At 42.0% G+C, this 18,614-nt stretch overlaps 1 protein-coding gene across 1 annotated transcript; it reads right to left on the bottom strand.

The window, feature by feature from the left end:
• Positions 1-1,653: 1,653 nt before the first annotated feature.
• LOC134207364 (uncharacterized) lies at positions 1,654-5,159 on the bottom strand. The gene is made up of 2 exons (XM_062683085.1): positions 4,507-5,159; positions 1,654-1,982 (listed from the first exon to the last, which is right to left on the bottom strand). The coding sequence occupies exons 1-2, from the start codon at positions 4,736-4,738 to the stop codon at positions 1,654-1,656; spliced, it is 561 nt and encodes a 186-aa protein (XP_062539069.1). The 5' UTR covers positions 4,739-5,159.
• Between the last annotated feature and the right edge of the window lie 13,455 nt (positions 5,160-18,614).

Genomic DNA, 18,614 nt, shown 5'->3' with positions numbered 1-18,614 from the left:
TTCAGTGCCGTTCAGTTACGTAGCCTTTTTCGATTCGAGTTCGCCTTAAGAAAAACATACCTAGCAAGAGTTCTTAATCGATAAAAATGTTTTCTATTCGTCGTTACTAGTGAATGAAGTTGAATTATGTTGATTGTTGACTTTTTGTGACTTTTTCGCTTTGTTTTGTCCTTAAACCTACAATCTTATTGTCAATGCACTACCACGATTAAATTCTTCCATGCTTATAGCGCGAACAATTATAAAGCAGAAAAATACTTAGAAGAAACCTTATTTTAGTTTAAATATAGGGTATATATGTGTGAACACAAGTAAAGTTTGTCTTATGTAACTCTTTTTTGTCAATTTTAAAATAAATATTACAGTTTATCTCTTATATCCGGGGAGGGAGGGTTCTGAACGCGCAGCCGCGTTTTCCATTTTGTGTTCCTCTTCTTTGTTGCCATTTTTTTTCTCAATTTAAAATTGATCCGATTCTAACCGTAACGATTGTTTTAGCTTCTTCCACACTCATTCAATCGGCAACCTTTTGTGCTTCGCTCGCTTGTTTGTGTTTGTGTATAGAAATATTTTCCACTTTAAAAATTAAGAAAAAAGAAGTCATGATATCACAATTGCGCTTTTCTTTGTTTTGTTTCTTTCCTTCCTACGTTAGGCTCTTACTCGCTAAATGGGGGGTCACAATACGCTTTTGTTTCGCTTAAATAACTAACAGCTTCATCTACTAGTTTGTCTTTTTCCATTTGTTTCGTTTATAATTCGATAATTGTATAAATAGTTTTGTTCGGTGTCGCGACAAGAATCGAGATAAACTTACGCTAGAAAACGTGAGAAAAAACGTGGTTTTGTTTTGTCTTTTGATCAGATGCTTTGGTTTGTCGGCTATTCCGATGAACTCTTACGAGTATATCGATACAGAGGTCTCGAGATAACTGCTTTATGTACAAGGGTTTAAAGATTTGCTCCTTGGGCTTTGTATTTTGTAAAATTGCTCTGTTATGTTGCTCCAAAAATGTCTCAAAAGTTCAATTAGCAACAAACAATTTGACGTTTTGTTAACTTGGTTTGTTGCCTAGTTACGAAACCTGGGGAAGAAATAAAAACACAAAAGAAGGATTTTTTTAGATATTTAGTATCCAGAGATGTTAACAATTAGCAAACTTACCATCCTCAACAGCCATTGTCTGGTACGAGCACGGAGCCAGATTCAGCGAAGACCTAGTCCCGTCGCTCGTGCCCTTTATTCGATCGAAATCCAAACACTTTCCTAATGTTCGCCCCAAGAGATCCATCGACACGATTCAACCCGACTCGCTCCGCTCTGGATCGCCCGCACCCGACAAAGCGAGAGCGCGCGTGCAACCCGGAGAGAGCTTCAAGAGGGATGATCACGCTTTCGCTTTCAATCTTTCCGAGCAAAGAACCAAAACAAAGAAAGTTAAAACGATGCAATTTTGCACTTCGAACGACTCTGTTGATTAAATGGCGGAAATCCCTGGTACCTACCTCTCGCTTGAATTAATGTAATAGCACCAAAAATTCACAACTCGCTCCATTTACGACGACGCTTACAGCTAACAGTTCCATTGGTATCAGTGTCGCCGGCGGTGGCCGTAGAAGGAGCAGCAGCAGCAGTGTTGCTGGTGGCATTTGTTAAAGCACCATCACCAGTCGTCCTTGACCTGGTTTCTCCGTGCTGCTGCTCGGCTTCCCCTCCGACGACCGAAGTCTCTCGCTTATTCCTAGTGGTTGAAGTAGTAGTAGTGGTAGTAGTAGTAGTAGTATCAGTAGTCCTGGCACGTTTTTGGCTAATGTATCGTTGCTGTTGCCCAGAAGCGCCCCAGTTATCGCAGCCGACCGCAGTCTGGTCCCATTGATGTTGTCAGTAGAATCGCCGGAACAGGTGAGGAGCTTTTTACATAGCAGGCAGGGCTCGGAGGTGGACAGGTTCGTGGGAGACGCCGGTTGTTGCGCAAGGATGGCTGTTTGAACGAGATGAGAGAGTACGTAGAAAGCATTAGTCATGAAGGGTTTTACGTGGATCACATTTAAGGGACGCGTAGAAGCAATCGTGGAATGACTTCGAACGATGATATTTTAATACAAATCTTGAATCCAAGTTGTTCAACTATTTAATCAAAGAGTATTGCATGTTGTTAAAAAAAGTAAGCTCATGCATTTTCTTTTCAGAAATATAAACATAATTATTTTTAAAATATATCTTCTTCTTCTTTTTATTAGCATTACATCCTCACACTGGGACAGAGCTGCCTCGCAGCTTAGTGTTCATTAAGCACTTCCCGGTTATTAACTGCGAGGTTTCTAAGCCCGGTTACCATTTTGCATTCGTATATTATGAGGCTAGCGATGATCTTTTATGCCCGGAAAGTCGAGACAATTTCAATCCGAAAAATGCCTAGACCGGCACCGGGAATCGAACCCAGCCACCCTCAGGATGGTCTTGTTTTGTAGCCGCGCGTCTTTCCGCACGGCTAAGGAGGGCCTTTCACAAAATGGGACACGCTTAGTTTTTGAGTAAATCTAAGAAGTGGAGCATTAGAACTCAAAATACTTTTCAAACAAAAAACTTGAGCGAATTTGAGGAAAAGTGGATCCAACATGTAAGGCTACTTTTTAAATATTATTTGGATATATTTATCAGATCACCAAAGCACTGATAAGAATCTAATTATCAAGAAGTCTTGTCACGGAGCAAAATATGAAAATCAGATACAATTTTTTTATCAGGCTGATATATTCACTGAAACCCACCTGAGCCTAAAAAACTGGAACTAATCGCCAGTGATGAGCTTATTTATTAGAAGGCTCTTTTTAGCTCAATGTTATCTTCAAATCAATTTAATCAGAAACGGTCAATGCAGAAGTGGCCGGGGTTCTGCTGAATCGCATCAAACGACAATAAAAAAATTTAGCCCAACATCTATAACAAATCGTATCGGGTATTTCCCACTGAAACTGAAAATACTCTGGAACATACATTGGTTGGTTGGCATAAATAGATACCAACAAATATCTAATAAAATATCACAGGTCAGTCAAAAAGGCGTTTTGTGTGATTTCGTAGAACCCATACACTGAGAAAATTCTTCATATTGAATATATTTCTTTGATATTTGGGCACTCAAATATATTCAATATGTATTCAAACACAAATTCAATTAAAGCAAAAATAAATTTTATTTGATTACAGATTCTATTTATACTTCGCGTGGAAAGTAATTATGTGTGCACTAATAAACATCATAAGTTAAATTAATTGATTTTTTCCAATAAAAATGTGTGGTTATTTTTTAATGTACCAAGCATTAAAGTGACGTTAAAAATCGTGTTCACCTTAATTCAACAATAGTAACCCTTTATTCTAAATCAAATTTTTGAAAGTTGTTTTTCTGGCAGGTTGCTGTGATGAAAATTACTGTTAATGGATCGCCATACTTAATACTAATTGGCAATAAATTCTCAGCGGCTTACTGCTTTTATTCAGGAGGAATCATTGACAATACTAAATATTGTTTAGACTTTAGATTTTCAACAACAATTATCTCAGTTTAAAGGAATAAAAGTAAGTTTATCATTATTTTTGTTGCTAATTACGACGTTGAAATCATCAATGTTTGAAAGAAATGTAGAATACACAAAGCTAGAGACTTTTTAGCCCTAGACTGCTCAACCTTTAAACCATCTACCTTTTCACTCCAGATAAGAGAAAGTATCAAAATCTTAAATATTCGAAAAAAAAATTGGAAAATGACAAGAAAATTGAAATTTACACATTTTCCATAATTTTTTTAAACAATTTGATAACCAAGAAATATGAGCAAGTTGTACAATTATTGTCAAATTTCATTTCTAATTTAGAACACATATCACTGTAAGAATTTTCAGAACGAATTTTCCTATCAAGCATTAAAATTGAAACTGGATGCAACCGATTTGAAATAATAAATTACTAAGTTGTTCAAAATTTTGAAATGAAGTATATTTCACCAAAATTCCGAAATTACTGTGTTTATGATTATGATTACTTCACATTATTAGAAAATTATACAAAACATGGCCATAAGACTTTACCAAGTATTTCGAAGCCAGTTTGGTACTGCGGAAGTTTTAACAATTTTCAATAGGAAGTAACTAACGAAGATATCCTATCCTTGGTTTGACCCACAGAGATGTCTTGTTCGTCTTCGAACAGCTCACCTAGGCGCTCGAGTTCTTGATCGCTTTCCATCAATAATGAACGACTTTTTTATTTTACGTCTGCTTACGTCAAATCCACTTGCAAAACTGAATTTTTTTTTCAGAATACCTACTTAGATAATTTTTACAAGTTCAATGAAAACCTGATTTTTCAACGCAACAAACAAGTAGTAAATTAGTTTTACAAAATTGAATTGCATATCAAAGATTTCTAATATATACTCAACAAGAGATAGCAACAAGAATAGCGCACACAAACACAATCCACAGGTCAAAACAAAAACTCACCTTCTCTCGCGTAGGCGACCAAAATCTCGTGCAGCACCATAATCAGGTGTTGCTTCTGGAACTCGGCCATCACCTCCGCACAGACTTGTTGCGACACGTCCGAACTGGCAACCGCCGACGCAGACGTTTGATTGGACTGCCCAACCTGCTGCGGGTGATTGCCGGCCTGCTGATTAGGCTTCACCGGTTCACCGTCCTCGTCCACCGAGGGAATAAAAAATGCCACAGCCATTGTTTTTCTTACTATGTTTTTTTTTGGTAAATCTGTTCGTCCAACCGGAATTAAAATCAGTCTTTCACTTGTAGAAAAAAATCAGTCAATGTCACTCCTCCTCACAAACAAGGAACACACACCCCGATTGCGACCAATCGCCACACAACGCCAGTATAATCCTTGTTCTTGCACTTGGCTCTAATTGCGAGAATTTTTCCTCCTGTTGGGGAAAAAACGCCGACACCGCTCGCAAAAAGCAGCAACAACTCGATGACACACGCACGTCAATGAAAACAAAGAACTTTTCCCACAACTCGCGCGAAACTGTTCGCCTTCACGGTAGGCAAGATTGAATGCTATCGACGTCCGCCTGGGAGCTAAGAGGAAAACACGTCCACTTGGCACGATTGCTGACTGCAAACTGATTCCTCAACACGTTTCTACTTGTTGAGGTGGCTATCGCTCGGTCCGACTGTTGCTCGACAAGCGTTCGGCTCGGGTTCGGGACCGTGTTGCTCTGCCGCTTGTTTGTGTTGGTGCGAATTCGTGTACGGATAGGAAATGCGCTACGTGTAGAACATAGCGACACGGTGAATGTTGCACGAACGTATTCCGTGTCGCAAAGAACGGTATAGGTGCTTTGGCGGGAAAAGGTGGCCTGCGAAGCTACGTAGAACGAAGTTGTTGCTTCGCGAGACCAATAAGAAGAGGTACGTGCGGAAAGAAAAACGATGACGAGCAGTGAATTTGTTTGGTTGGATGGTGTATTCGAGTGCGGTTTCCCATCGAAGACGACGACGGCGGTGGGAAGGTTGAAGAAAAAAGGGGTGTTGACCAAGTAGAGTTATGCGGGTAGGTAGCCAAGATGCGGTATGTGGAAAAGGATCCAGGAGCTCTCGCATTGGGTGAGCAAGGAAACAAGGAGTATCCCAAAATTTGATTTAGGATAAAAATGGCTCTTCAAGGAGAAATCTGAAAAATAATCTGTATGATAATTGTACTTTTCGCAAAGAAAAGGGAAAGATGATTATTATTTTGTGTTCTAAATGGACTTTCCCTATAGCTTTGGAATATTATAAATGGTGCGAATAGGGTTTGAAGAGAATCCAACAGTCTTGTTCAAAACTTTTACCAAAATGATGCCATCATTTATCTAAAGAATTGCCGAGAGCTTCGATTTTTGGTTTTCAGCAGTCGTAAAGTTTCGAATTTTAGGTTTGCAAAGCATTTTCGTTATGAGCACAACCAGAAATATTTTGAGAATCTGGACTCTCATCGCCATTTAACGGAAATACTACTCCAATGAATTTCTGTCGGATATTTCCTAAATTATTTGTTACCGTTTTGTGCGATGAGCGTATTGCAAATAGAGGTGTGCGCCGCCGCCGCCGACAGTTTTTGGCACGCCGCCGCCGCCGACATTTTTGCATCGGCACGCCGCCGTTTTTTCATGCCGATTCAAATTTGAAGAAGTCCACAAAATTTTCTTCTTTGGAACTTCCGAAGATTCAGTGGAAATTCCGTATAATTTCCAGATAGATCTTTACAATATCTAGATGAAACTGAGAATGTTTGAAAAGCTCTCCGTCAAAACTAAGTAAAACTTCGTGTGAAAAATTGCGAAGGATTTCCCGTTAAAATAAAATAAAAACCCATTGAAATTAAATTTTTGAATGACAAAGAGTCGTTCGGCAGAAATCCATTTGGCTGAAGGCCACAAGGCTGAAAGTTGTTTGGCCGAATAAGTTGTTCAAATGAAAAGACTATTTTGTAGAAGTCTACCTGAGCAAAACTTGAGAGCAAATCAATAACTTGTTTTAATGTTGTGAAATCATCAATAATGTTTACTTAATTTGATATCTTTTTGGTCGTTTTAACGGTTAAAATAACAAACGTATAGCAGAAAAATCTTACTGTGAATCAAGTAAAAAACTATTTCTACTGTAATGAGAGCAAATCGATAACTAATTTTGATATACAGTACACAGTGTACACAGTACACAGTTTGATGTCATATCATTCAATTTAGTAATCTCCAGCAATATTTGCAAACAAATCTTGAATCAATTCGATGTAAAAATCCAAATACGTTATTTGGCCGAGAATGTCATTTGGTCGAATAGTTCTTTTGGCTGAAAAATCGGTTGGCCGAATAGCGTAATAGCCGAATATGCTCTTTGGTCGAAATGGACATTCGGTGGAAAGTGTCGTTCGGCTGAATTGGTCATTTTGGATATTTTTAAAACATTAACGGGAGAATGTTTTGTGCCCCGTCTAAAAAATTAATGAACTTTCTTAGAAATTTTTTCAAGTTTTTCCAGAATATTCATTTGGATTTTTTTCAGATTTTCCACAAGAACTACTATCAAGTTTCCAGAACTCTTTAGAATTACCAAAAGGAGCCCTTATTGGATTTACCAAGGAAAACTGTTTGGACTTTACATGAGAATCTCTTCAGAGTTTTCACGGGAAGTTTTTTCCAATTTTATACAGGAAAATATTCGGAATATCCACGGAAAGTTCTTATTGAGTTTCTATTGAGTATTCTTTGAAATTTACACAGACAGTACATGTTTTATATTGGAAGTAGAACGATCGGAGACATATTTCGTCAGTTAGCAGAAGGATCGGCTGGTCATCGAAATTTTGTTCTTGCTTTGTCCGGGTAAGTAAATTAATTAGAATGTAGAAGTTTAGATCGCGTCCAGACATGTTTTCTTCAGTAAGCAGAACGATCGGCCGGTCATCACAATTTTGTTCTGCTTTATGCGGTGAGCAGAACGATCGGCCGGTTACCGACATTTTGTTCTGCTTTGTGCGGCCTTTAATATTCCTTCGGACACGGCCGGCGCTGGTATTGCTTATTTTTGGGTCACCAGTTCTTACACATTGAAGATGATGTTAGTCCCAAACTTCATCTGTTGGTTCTCTGTGTAATTACAGCTTACCTGGCAATAACGGAGGAGCAACCGTGGGCGGTCAATCATGCTCATGCTCAGTATTGTTTGAATTTCACACAGAAAATTGTGACTGGTGAAAGGAACGCTTTAACGTTCACTTTGTCAATCTAGATTATTTACGACGGCTAGTTTTTTTTCCCCTTAATAAGAGCGATTTTTTCACAGGGAGAAGTTCATCACCAGACGGCTAGTTTGGCATAGCCAACTTTAAAACAATGCAAAAATGCTCGGAATTGTTGAGGTTTTTTCATTTCTTCAGAAAATGCCTTCTATTTTCGATAAGAAATTCTTGGGAAATCCCATTGACCGAAACGACAGACAGCCGAACTGGTAACTTGGCCAAAAGCCGTTTGCTAGTAGGTCATCTGGTCGAAACGATCGACCAAAAATGACCAAAATGCTGTTTAGCTGAAATCTTTTTTTTTTTGACAGTTAAACGGTTTTTACGATTTTTTCGGCCAAATTAACATTTCGGCTGAAAGTCCATTTTAGCTGTATGTCGCTTTCGGTCATACTACATTTTTGGTCAAACCATTTTCGACCTGACAACAGTTTTGGATAAACGTTCAATTCGGCTTAATGGGATTTGGGTAGATGACTTTTGACTTAAAGACCAGTATCGACTTGAAAAGTAGAGTTTACGAAATTTCGTTCAAAGGTCGTTTGATAAAAAGGCCTTTTCAACGTTAATGTCACTAGGACGGATAGATATTTTTGACTAAATTACTAAATTAATTTTTAAATTTTGTCCAACGTTTCGTTGCTCTTTGTTAAGTATGATGGGTGTTCAACAGATGCAAATTATCCGTTCAGTGGGTCTGTTCAAATATTACGTAACGCGGAAAACGTTGTTTTTATGAACCCCTATCCCCTCGTAACAATCTCCAGAACTACCCCCACCCCTATGCGTAACGCGTAACAAACAGTTTATTGAGGAAAAAATGATTTTTGGTAGGATTTAAAACACGTTACAATAAATTATTATCCATTAGTATTTTGTATGCTATTTAATAAACATTTTTCAACATTTTAATTTTTTTTCTCTATGCAATTAATTTGTTACGCGTAACAATATTCCGAAGGACACCCACCACTCCCCTTTTCTGCATAATAAATTGTAACAAAAATTAAACGACCCCCCACCCCCTATTGCGTCCGGTTATATTTGAACAGACCCTTATTGACTTTTGGCCGTATAACCTGTAGGCTCAAACGATAGTTTTGGCCAAATGACCCATTCTGTCAAACGGGTTAGGGACAAAAGGTCGAAAGGACAAAAGGTCGAAAGACAAAACGTCGAAAGACAAAAGGTCGAAGGGACAAATGGTCGAAAAGGACAAAAGGTCGAAAAGGACAAAAGGTCGAAAAGGACAAAAGGTCGAAAAGGACAAAACGTCGAACGGGACAAAACGTCGAAACGGACAGAACGTCGAAAGAAATAAAAGATCAATAAGATCAAAAGGTCAAAAAGCACAAAAGGTCGAAATAGACAAGAAACTGAAATGGAGAGAATCAATCCCGCACCAGAGTTGCCTTACACAATTGGCAAAACTCTGCTTTTTTATTTATTTTTAATTAAATAAAACTCATTCAATGAGTACAGATGGATGTTTGAGTTTTCAAAATGTTACATCGTTCTCTCACAATGGCGCACGCCGCATATTAAATACATCGGCGTGTAATAAGGCTCTCCCAAACACACGCGACGAGACAATCGCGACGCGATTCTATTGCTTGGCGACTGCGATTCTGTCGCCGTTGGTATGGAAGCGTAAATGGAGCATTGCCAGCTTCCACCCAACGATAGAATTGTGGCAACAAGCTGTCGCCGTCGCGGCGATGAAATCGCTTAGGCCTGGGGGAGCCTTTACACACCGGTGTATTTTTAATGCGCGCACTTACGTGGCTGCGGCGTACACTATTCAGACAGATTGAAGTGACATTTAGGAAATCTAGATCTCCATCTATTATTTGCACTCATTCAATGATTTTTTTCAATTGTTAGATTTTTTTGTTAGAATTCTGTTGTTGAATATTTGTATAGGACAATTCTGTCTTGCGCAATACAAGTTTTATTCATTTCTCAAATTAGCAATCTTTTTTATCTCTAACAGAACTATCTAGATATTCATAATATTGGTTTATAGTAATTACTCCTTCTTTGAAAATTGCTCATTCTTCAACTTTGATTGATGATATGAGTGTGTTATTTCTGCTTGAAAATAAATGCATTTAACAAATTTCTTTAGAATACACCCAACTTGTTCTTTATCGACATTTTGTTCTTTTCGACCTTTTGTCTCTTTCGACCTTTTGTCCTTTTCGACCTTTTGTCCCTTTCGACCTTTTGTCCCTTCGACCTTCTGTCCCTTTCGACGTTTTGTCTTTTCGACCTTTTGTCCTTTCGACCTTTTGTCTTTCGACCTTTTGTCTTTTCGACCTTTTGTCTTTTCGACCTTTTGACTTTCGACCTTTTGTCCTTTCGACATTTTGTCTTTCGACCTTTTGTCATAGATTCCTGTCAAACGACCTTTTCGGCCAAACGGCATTTATGCGCTGATGACATATTCGGACAAACGACCTGTTAGGGCAAACAACTTTTCGGCCAATTTACCAGTTCGGCCGTATGTTTCTTTTAGCCAATGGAATTTCCCAAGAATTTCTTTTAGACAATACACTAGTCGTTCAATAACTGCAACATGTTTTCGTTTCAGTTAGCGAATGCCGTTCGATAACCGCGACGCATTCTTGTCGTCAAACAATTGTCAGGCGACGTCCGAGGCAATAGAAGTGCACCTGATTGTGCAGCGCAATGCAGATCATAGACTTTGACATCGTTTTGAAGTTCAGCTGTCCGATAACTGCAACCGATGTAACTATTGAATTGCAGTTAAAAGCATTGCAGTTAAATGATTTTTGGTTATCGAACGTCTACTGTACAAATAATTTTCCATTAATTTCCAACAATTTTCCGTTGAAAATACAAAGATTTTTTTTATTGAAATCTACATTTTGAACAATCCTCCGTGGAAATTCTTAAGAAGTTTACTTACGAAGAATTTCTCGTGAAAATTCTAGAAATTTTTCCTTGAAAAAAGGCTCTAGCCTCTCGTGAAAATTCTTAAAAATTTACTGTTTCATCGTTGGCCATGCCAAACTAGGCGTCCTAATTATTCTAGTCTGAGATAGTCAACCTGAAAAAAACCATTCTACCAGCCATACTCTCCTGCAATTATAAAGGTTTTTTTTTTTTGCAAATTTCGAAGAATACTCAACAGAAACTTTCCATGAATTTCAGAAAATTTTCCTGTACAAGTTAAGAACAATTTTTCCTAAAAATTCTGAAGTTCCCATTTTTTGGTGAAATTCCAAACATTTTTTTAGAAACTCCAAACTATTCTCGAAACTTCAAAGTAGTTCCCATGGAAAATCCGAAAATAATTTCCAAATTTTGGAAAACTTATAGAATTTTCTGGAGAAGTTCATTACATTTTTCATGCGAAATTCAAAAGATTCTCAATGTCAATGTCAACATTCGCCGGGTCCAGCGTCGTCCACTGTGAGTGTAACTTGGTTACTACTAATAAATATTTTAATGCTTTTAGCCAGTTCTTCTTTACGCTTCCTCGTTTTCATGTATTAAGACTAAGGTGACCAGACGTCCCGCATTTTCGCCATTTGTCCCGCGCTGAAAGGAGTCCCACGAAATGTCCCGCGTTTCACTTATTTCAAGACAATAATGTCTGGGGGCAGCAGGGACAGTAGGGACAGCATGGACCATGTCCAAGGGCTTGACGACCCTCCCCAGCTGTCTGTGAGTCAGGGGAACTGCCTAGGGCGTGGTGGGATTTAGCAGTGGGCTCTGTTAAAATCCCTCCCAAAAACCACAAGTGCCCGTAAGCAGACTCTATCAAAGCGACTGTGTGCCGCTTCAAAAGCACAAGCCCAGGAGTGCCATTGGCACATCAGGATTGATTCCAGTAAGATCCTGATTATGGTATACTGGTTGTATGTTATTGGTCTTGTTTTGGATATTGAGATATTGTGAACGCGAGGGCTGGTAGTCTGGTTATTCTATTCTCTTAGTAAGGCCGGGTGACACCGACCTGAAACGGCGAATGGGCTAATGGCCAGGCTGTCTTCCGTCCCCTAAAACCGTGGCGGGCCTTGCAGCACGCGGTACAATTCTGTCGCTCAGCTGGCAGCTGAGTGGGAGTAGGCTCAGATGCTTTTTCCTGTCTAGCGCTGATCTGGCTCTGAACACGGGAGTATCAACCCTCGCATGGCCTCCCTGCATGCAGCAAGGTATGTATAGATAACCATGGGATCGTGAAGGCGACTACACCAGCAGGATTCGACAGCAGCCGCAAGGGGACCCATCAGACATGAGTAATCCCATTAAACAAAAACGACGAAGGAAGGAGGTGAAGCGAATGGTGGTAAGGAGAACCCTTTCACCAGACGCAGCGGCCTGGAAAGGTCGCCCCAAAGATCGCCGGGGAAGGCGATGGTGAAGCCCGTGGAGGGTCTGAGGAGGTGCCGGTTGAAGTAAAGATGGACGGCCCTACCCTGACCCGCGTCATCAAATCTGTGATGGCGAACCACGAAGAACGCGGTGGTCACACGATGGAAGTAGTCACGGAAGTATCCGACGTGATTATGTCCTTCCTAGACAACCGGGTTAACTACAGCAAGGACTTGAAACTTGCTGTACAGGCACTCTGTGCCCTAGTAGTTGAGGCCAAAACGGAGTGGAGGTCCCTACTAGAGGCCAGTAAGAGTGCAGAGAAGGAGCTCCGCAAACTCGTCAAGGAGCGGAAGCAGGCGGATAAGGATAAAGAGGAGGCGGAATTGAAAATCCGTCTCTTGTCCGAGGGTAAACGACTGGCGGAGAGCCAGGTCGAGGAACTCCGCAAGAGGATGGCTGTAACGGGAGCGACCCTGAAGCTGAGTAAGGTTACGCAGGAGGCGAACCTGAAAACAGCTGTCGAGAATTCCGCAGCCCGAAGTCAGCGAGAAGGAAGAAGGTCGAGCGAAAGGATGGCCATCTCAAGCCGTTGAACCCAGTGCCTCCACCAGTGAGGACCACTGAAGCTCGCCGGGAGGAAGACTTACCCTGGAGGGAAGTCGTGAACCCCAAGAAGGCGAGACGACAACGACAGCAGACCGCAGAGAAAGCGGCAGGCGGAGCGATACGCGCCACCGTTAAGAAGGGTAGAGCCCAGAAGACGACGGGTGAACCTTCCAATGTCGGTGGTAGGCGTAAAGATAGAGGTGAGGCGATTATCGTCAGTACTGACGACAAGAGCTACGCCGAAGTCTTGAAGGCCATGAGAGTTAATGACAAACTCACTGGCCTAGGAGAGGATGTCAACTGCATCCGAAGGACGCGGAGAGGCGAGATGATTCTCGTCTTGAAGCGGGATGCTGCTCAGAAGAGTTCTGAGTACAAAAAGTTGACAGAGGAAGTCCTGGGCGATGGGGTTCAAGTAAGAGCCCTATGTCCAGTTTCGAACATCCAGTGCAAGGGCCTGGATGAAGTAACCGAGGCTCGAGACCTGGTCGACGCACTGAGAGAGATCAGTGCAATGTCGAGATCCAGGAATCTACGGTTCAGTTACGCAAAGCTTCGCGGGAATGCAGGTTGCCTCATTCCAAGTACCTCAGGCTGAGGCCAAAAGGTAATGGATAAGGCTAAACTGAAAGTGGGTTGGTCGGTATGTCCGCTAAGTATAAGCCAACCACTTCAGACCTGTTTCAGGTGTCTTGGCAACGGTCATAAGTCTTATGACTGTAAAGGACCTGATCGCAGTAAGCTATGCCGTAGGTGTGGAGCTGAAGGCCACCAAGCTCGCACCTGTCAGGCTGCACCAAGGTGTCTGATCTGTCCCCGGGTACAGACAACAGACACCTCACCGGTGTCCAGGCTTGTCCGGCCTCTAGAAGGATCCAGACACGCAGGTAACACAGCTTAACCTGAACCACTGCGAGGCGGCTCAATTGCTGCTACAACAGTCGGTTACTGAGTGTAAAGCTGACATAGCCTTGCTGTCCGATCCTTACCGCATCCCTGCCGGTAACGGTAGTTGGATTGCGGATAAGTCCCAGATGGTGGCCATCTGGACTTGCGGGCGATATCCCATCCAGGAGATAATATCATCACCTGACGATGAGGGTTTCGTTATAGCAAAGGTAAACGGTGTTTACTTTTGTAGCTGCTACTGTCCTCCCAGGTGGAGTATAGTGCAGTTTACTAGGGTAGTAGATATTCTTGCAGCAAGACTAACTGGCTTAAAACCGTTAGTTGTAGCAGGCGACTTCAATGCGTGGGCAGTGGACTGGGGATCCCGGTTCACAAACGCTAGAGGTCATACCCTGCTAGAGTCGCTAGCGGTACTAAACGTAGTCCTGCTGAACGAAGGCCAAGTGCCAACGTTCAGGGGACCCAGCGGTGATTCATGCATCGATGTGACCTTCTGCAGCGCGGGATGGACGGTGGAGCCAGAATGGGAGGTTCATGAGGGCATACCTCCAGCGATCATCAGGAAATCCGTTTTATGATCCGGTATACCCCGTAGCAACCACAAGGCGGATCGGCAAAGCCGATCTAGGATGGCGCACCTCGCAGTTCAACCCAGAACTCATGGAAGAATCACTACGATGGGAGACGCGAACAACGGGATTAAGTGGCGACGAGTTAATCGATGTACTAACCCGTGCATGCGATGTGACGATGCCTAGGAGGACCAAACCCCGGAAATCGGCAACCTGCGTACTGGTGGACTGACACACCATTGCGGACCTTCGTAGAACCTGCCTTAGAGCAAAGAGAAGGCTGCGACGTGCCAGGACAGACGCTGAAAAGGTCGAGAGACGCAGGGTGTTCCAGACAGCGAGCAGAGCTCTGAACTACGAGATTAAATGTAGTAAGAGAGCCTGCTTCGAGCGGCTGTGCAGGATGGCAAACGATAATCCATGGGGAGATGCATACAGGATGGTGATGGCTAGGACTAATAGCACGCCACCTGAGAAATCTCCGGGGATGTTGGCCAAAATAGTAGACGGGTTGTTTCCGAGGCATGAATCATCGAACTGGCCCGCTACTCCATACGAGTCAGCTGACGTGGTACCGCTAGTGACTAACGAAGAGCTTATCGTAGCAGCAAGAAAACTTAAGCTCAATAAGGCGCCAGGCCCGGATGGTATTCCAAACCTGGCCCTTAAACACGCCATTCTTGCCAATCCAGATATGTTCAGGAGCTGCCTCCAGAGATGCATGGACGAAGGAAACTTCCCAGATCGATGGAAACGGCAGAAATTGGTGCTATTACCGAAGCCTGGCAAACAGCCGGGGGATCCTTCGGCATACAGACCAATTTGCCTACTCGACACAGCTGGAAAGCTGCTAGAGAGGGTCATTCTGAATAGATTGTCGGCCTATACAGAGTGTGCTGGTGGCTTATCTAGCAACCAGTATGGCTTCCGTAAGGGCCGTTCTACCATCGAAGCAATTCGAGCGGTAACGGATACGGCAAAGATAGCGAGAGGTTTAAACAGAAGAGGTATTAGGTACTGCGCGTTGATTACACTTGATGTAAAAAACGCGTTTAACAATGCTAGCTGGGCAGCAATTGCTGACTCCCTGCACCGATTGAGAGTTCCGGATTACCTGTGCAGGATACTGAAAAGCTATTTTCAGAATAGGGTGTTGTTATACGACACTGATGCTGGTCAAAAGTCGATCGTAGTGTCCGCGGGTGTTCCACAGGGATCGATCCTCGGACCGGTTCTGTGGAATATTATGTACGACGGAGTATTGCGCTTAAGTCTCCCGGCCGGAGTAAAGATAGAAGGCTTCGCGGATGACGTAATGCTAGAAGTAGCAGGTGACACTCTCGACGAAGTCGAACTGAAGGCTTCATACGCGATTGGCAGAGTGGAGGAATGGCTCAACTCGAGACGGTTATCCCTTGCACACCAAAAGACGGAAGTCGTGGTAGTGCATAACCGTCATGGGTTGCAACAGGCTAGGATAAGAGTAGGGACCTGCACAGTTAACTCCGTGAGGTCTCTCAAGCATCTGGGCGTGATGATCGATGATAAGCTCAATTTTACGAGCCACGTCGATTATGCATGTCAGCGGGCTTCATTGGCGATAAAATCTTTATCACGAATGATGTCCAACAGATCGGCGGTGCATAGTCAAGTGCGTAGGCTGATAGCTGGCGTAGCATTGTCTATCATCCGTTATGGCGTGCCGGCATGGGCCGTAGCACTAAAAGCCGAGTACAATGTAAAGAAATTGATCAGAGTACACCGGCTGATGTGCTTACGTGTCGCGAGCGCATATCGCACCATATCATATGAGGCGGTGTGCGTTATAGCTGGAATGATGCCGATTGACACACTCCTAGAGGAGGATGTGGAGTGCTACAACGAAAGGGACTCGGTGCAAGTGCGACGTGTCAAGAGAGCAGCTTCGTTGCTCAAATGGCAAAAGAGCATGGGACACCGCAGTCAAAGGTCGTTGGACCCACAGACTGATTCCAGATGTGTCCAACTGGGTTGATAGGAAGCATGGTCAAGTCAACTTCCACCTAACACAGGTGTTGTCTGAACATGGCTGCTTTAAGAAATTCCTACACAGGTTTGGCTTCGCAGATTCTGCGGAGTGTCCTGAATGTGTAGGTGAGGTAGAATCGGCAGAGCATGTGATGTTCGCATGCCCGCGATTCGAGGTAGAACGCAATACCATGCTGCTTATTAGTGGTATGGATACAACCCCGGACAACCTCGTCGAGAGGATGTGCCGGGAAGAAGCTATATGGAATGCGGTGAACACAGCATCTCAACAGATCATGTCGAAACTGCAGCGGTGGTGGCGTCTTGAACAAAACCAACGAGTGCAGTAAGGGCACCTGTGATGCAGTGAACACCTTGCTCACCCCGACAACCAACATGTCGCGGGTGGGCTGCGGGGACCTCAGTATGTAGATATAGAGGTCATTGCGGTTCACGCGCGGTGGTTGTTGTCGGGGTGCTCGTCTCCAACGTGAGATTATGATACGGACCGTTAGGTTACTATCATAGCTTGCGATCGACGGTGGGTGAGGTAGCCACCCTTGAAGTCGATGTTGTGTGTATTGACGTCAAGTGCGTTAGCATAGGCGTGAGCGTTCTCAATAGTCCCCCCCTGATGTATTGCTTAATTGCGGGCCGGGGGTACGGACTGGCGAAAGGGTTTTGGTTTTAGTGGGTCGGGTAAGAGTTACATGACATACCCATCCCCACACTACCTGAGTACCTCCTCAGGTGTCTGGTTGCAGATTTCCGTTTACCCTTGCTCAAGAAAAAAAAAAAAAAAAAAAGACAATAATGTCTCGCGAAATAAAGAAATATTTAATAAATAGCAGTAATTTAGTAAACGTTCTTCAAGAACTTATAAGATTTTGAAAATTTATTATATTGATTAATGATTTTAGATTTTCGTCTCATACAAAGCATCGCCCGGAGGCTTGATGAGTGATCTTTCATCCAACGCCACGGCCACACTCGCATGTTGTTTAAACCTTTTTTCTGCGTCCAAATTATATTTCTTACATCTTAAATAAAATTATCATCAGTAACAAACAGAGTAAAGCCCCAAACGCAATACAACAGAACGGCGACAGAAACGGAAAATTTGACAAAAAATATATGGGCTAAATGTCAAATTCTCCGTTTCCGTTCCGTTGTGTTTTGTTTGGGGCTTAAAGAAAAGCTAAATTTTTAAAATTTGTTTGGCTCTTCCTTACTCTTTTTGTTACTAATGATAATTTTATTAAAGATGTAAGAAATATAATTTGGACACAGAAAAGAGGTTTCTCCAAGGGTTTCTCATATTGTCATCAACGTCATTTGTATCTTTCCGTCTCCTACAAAAGTATAACAGTGATAGCGCAACGCTGAGCGGCAGCACAAGCACTCACACGTGTTTGTTGGTTTCCAATTTTATTTCGTCCCAAACTCTAGCGAGTTTGAGGAATTTCGACAAGCCTGCTTTGGTGTATTCTAGTGATCCTAGTCAAATCCTCATGGACACATTAAATTGGATACCTACTAAAAGAACTATAATAAGTGAAATGGAAGATTTGAACGTGCTATTGAGGAATATTTTACTCAATCTGCAACAATAACAATGCTTTTAAAGTGAAGAACTGAAATCATTTCAAAATTCACAGAAATAATAAATTTTCGAGATTTTTCGGCTATACAGACTGATTTATAAGAACATTTTTAAATTTAAAATTAAAACGTTTCGGCATCGAGTGCGATGTCTTCTTCAGGTAAAAAAAATGTTTGCTCTTTGTAATGGAACGCCTACCATACTTCACAAAAAGCGATCATTTTTTTCTCCTGGAAGAAGACATTGACCCCGATGTCGAAACGCTGGACAAAATTTAAAAATAGGTATGTTATAATAAATCAGACTGCATAGCCGACAAATCTCGAAAATCAACACTACAGTCAACAACTAGAAATAATAAGAAAAATAACAATGCTCCTTTGGCACAGATTCTGACAGTACTCAATACTCGAGTGGCTCAAGATCTCTGAATGTAGGATCCCTAGCTCAACAATTTCAACTCACATCGTGTTCGTATATTGTTATTGTTTCAGTGAAAACTTCACTTGAAATCTGAGCAAGTTCGACGAATTTTATGTAGCTCGGATCTTTTTTGTTTCAAGCTTATAAAAACAATTATGATAAATCGTCTGTCAGTTTGCGGGGAATAATAAAAAAAAACCTGAGTAAGATGTAGTGATTTTAAGCAAACAGAGGTGAGCCAGCCAAGGGCTAAAAACCTCTTAAATAAAGACGATAATAATAATAATTTTAAGCAAATTTTAGCACTCTGCTTAATTGCATAAAACGAATAATACGATCACTTTGA

This window comes from Armigeres subalbatus, chromosome 1 (genome assembly GCF_024139115.2).
Source record: "Armigeres subalbatus isolate Guangzhou_Male chromosome 1, GZ_Asu_2, whole genome shotgun sequence".
Classification (NCBI taxonomy): domain Eukaryota; kingdom Metazoa; phylum Arthropoda; class Insecta; order Diptera; family Culicidae; genus Armigeres; species Armigeres subalbatus.
The sequence above is the reverse complement of the archived record's forward strand: the minus strand, read 5'-3'. Positions and strand labels throughout refer to the sequence as shown.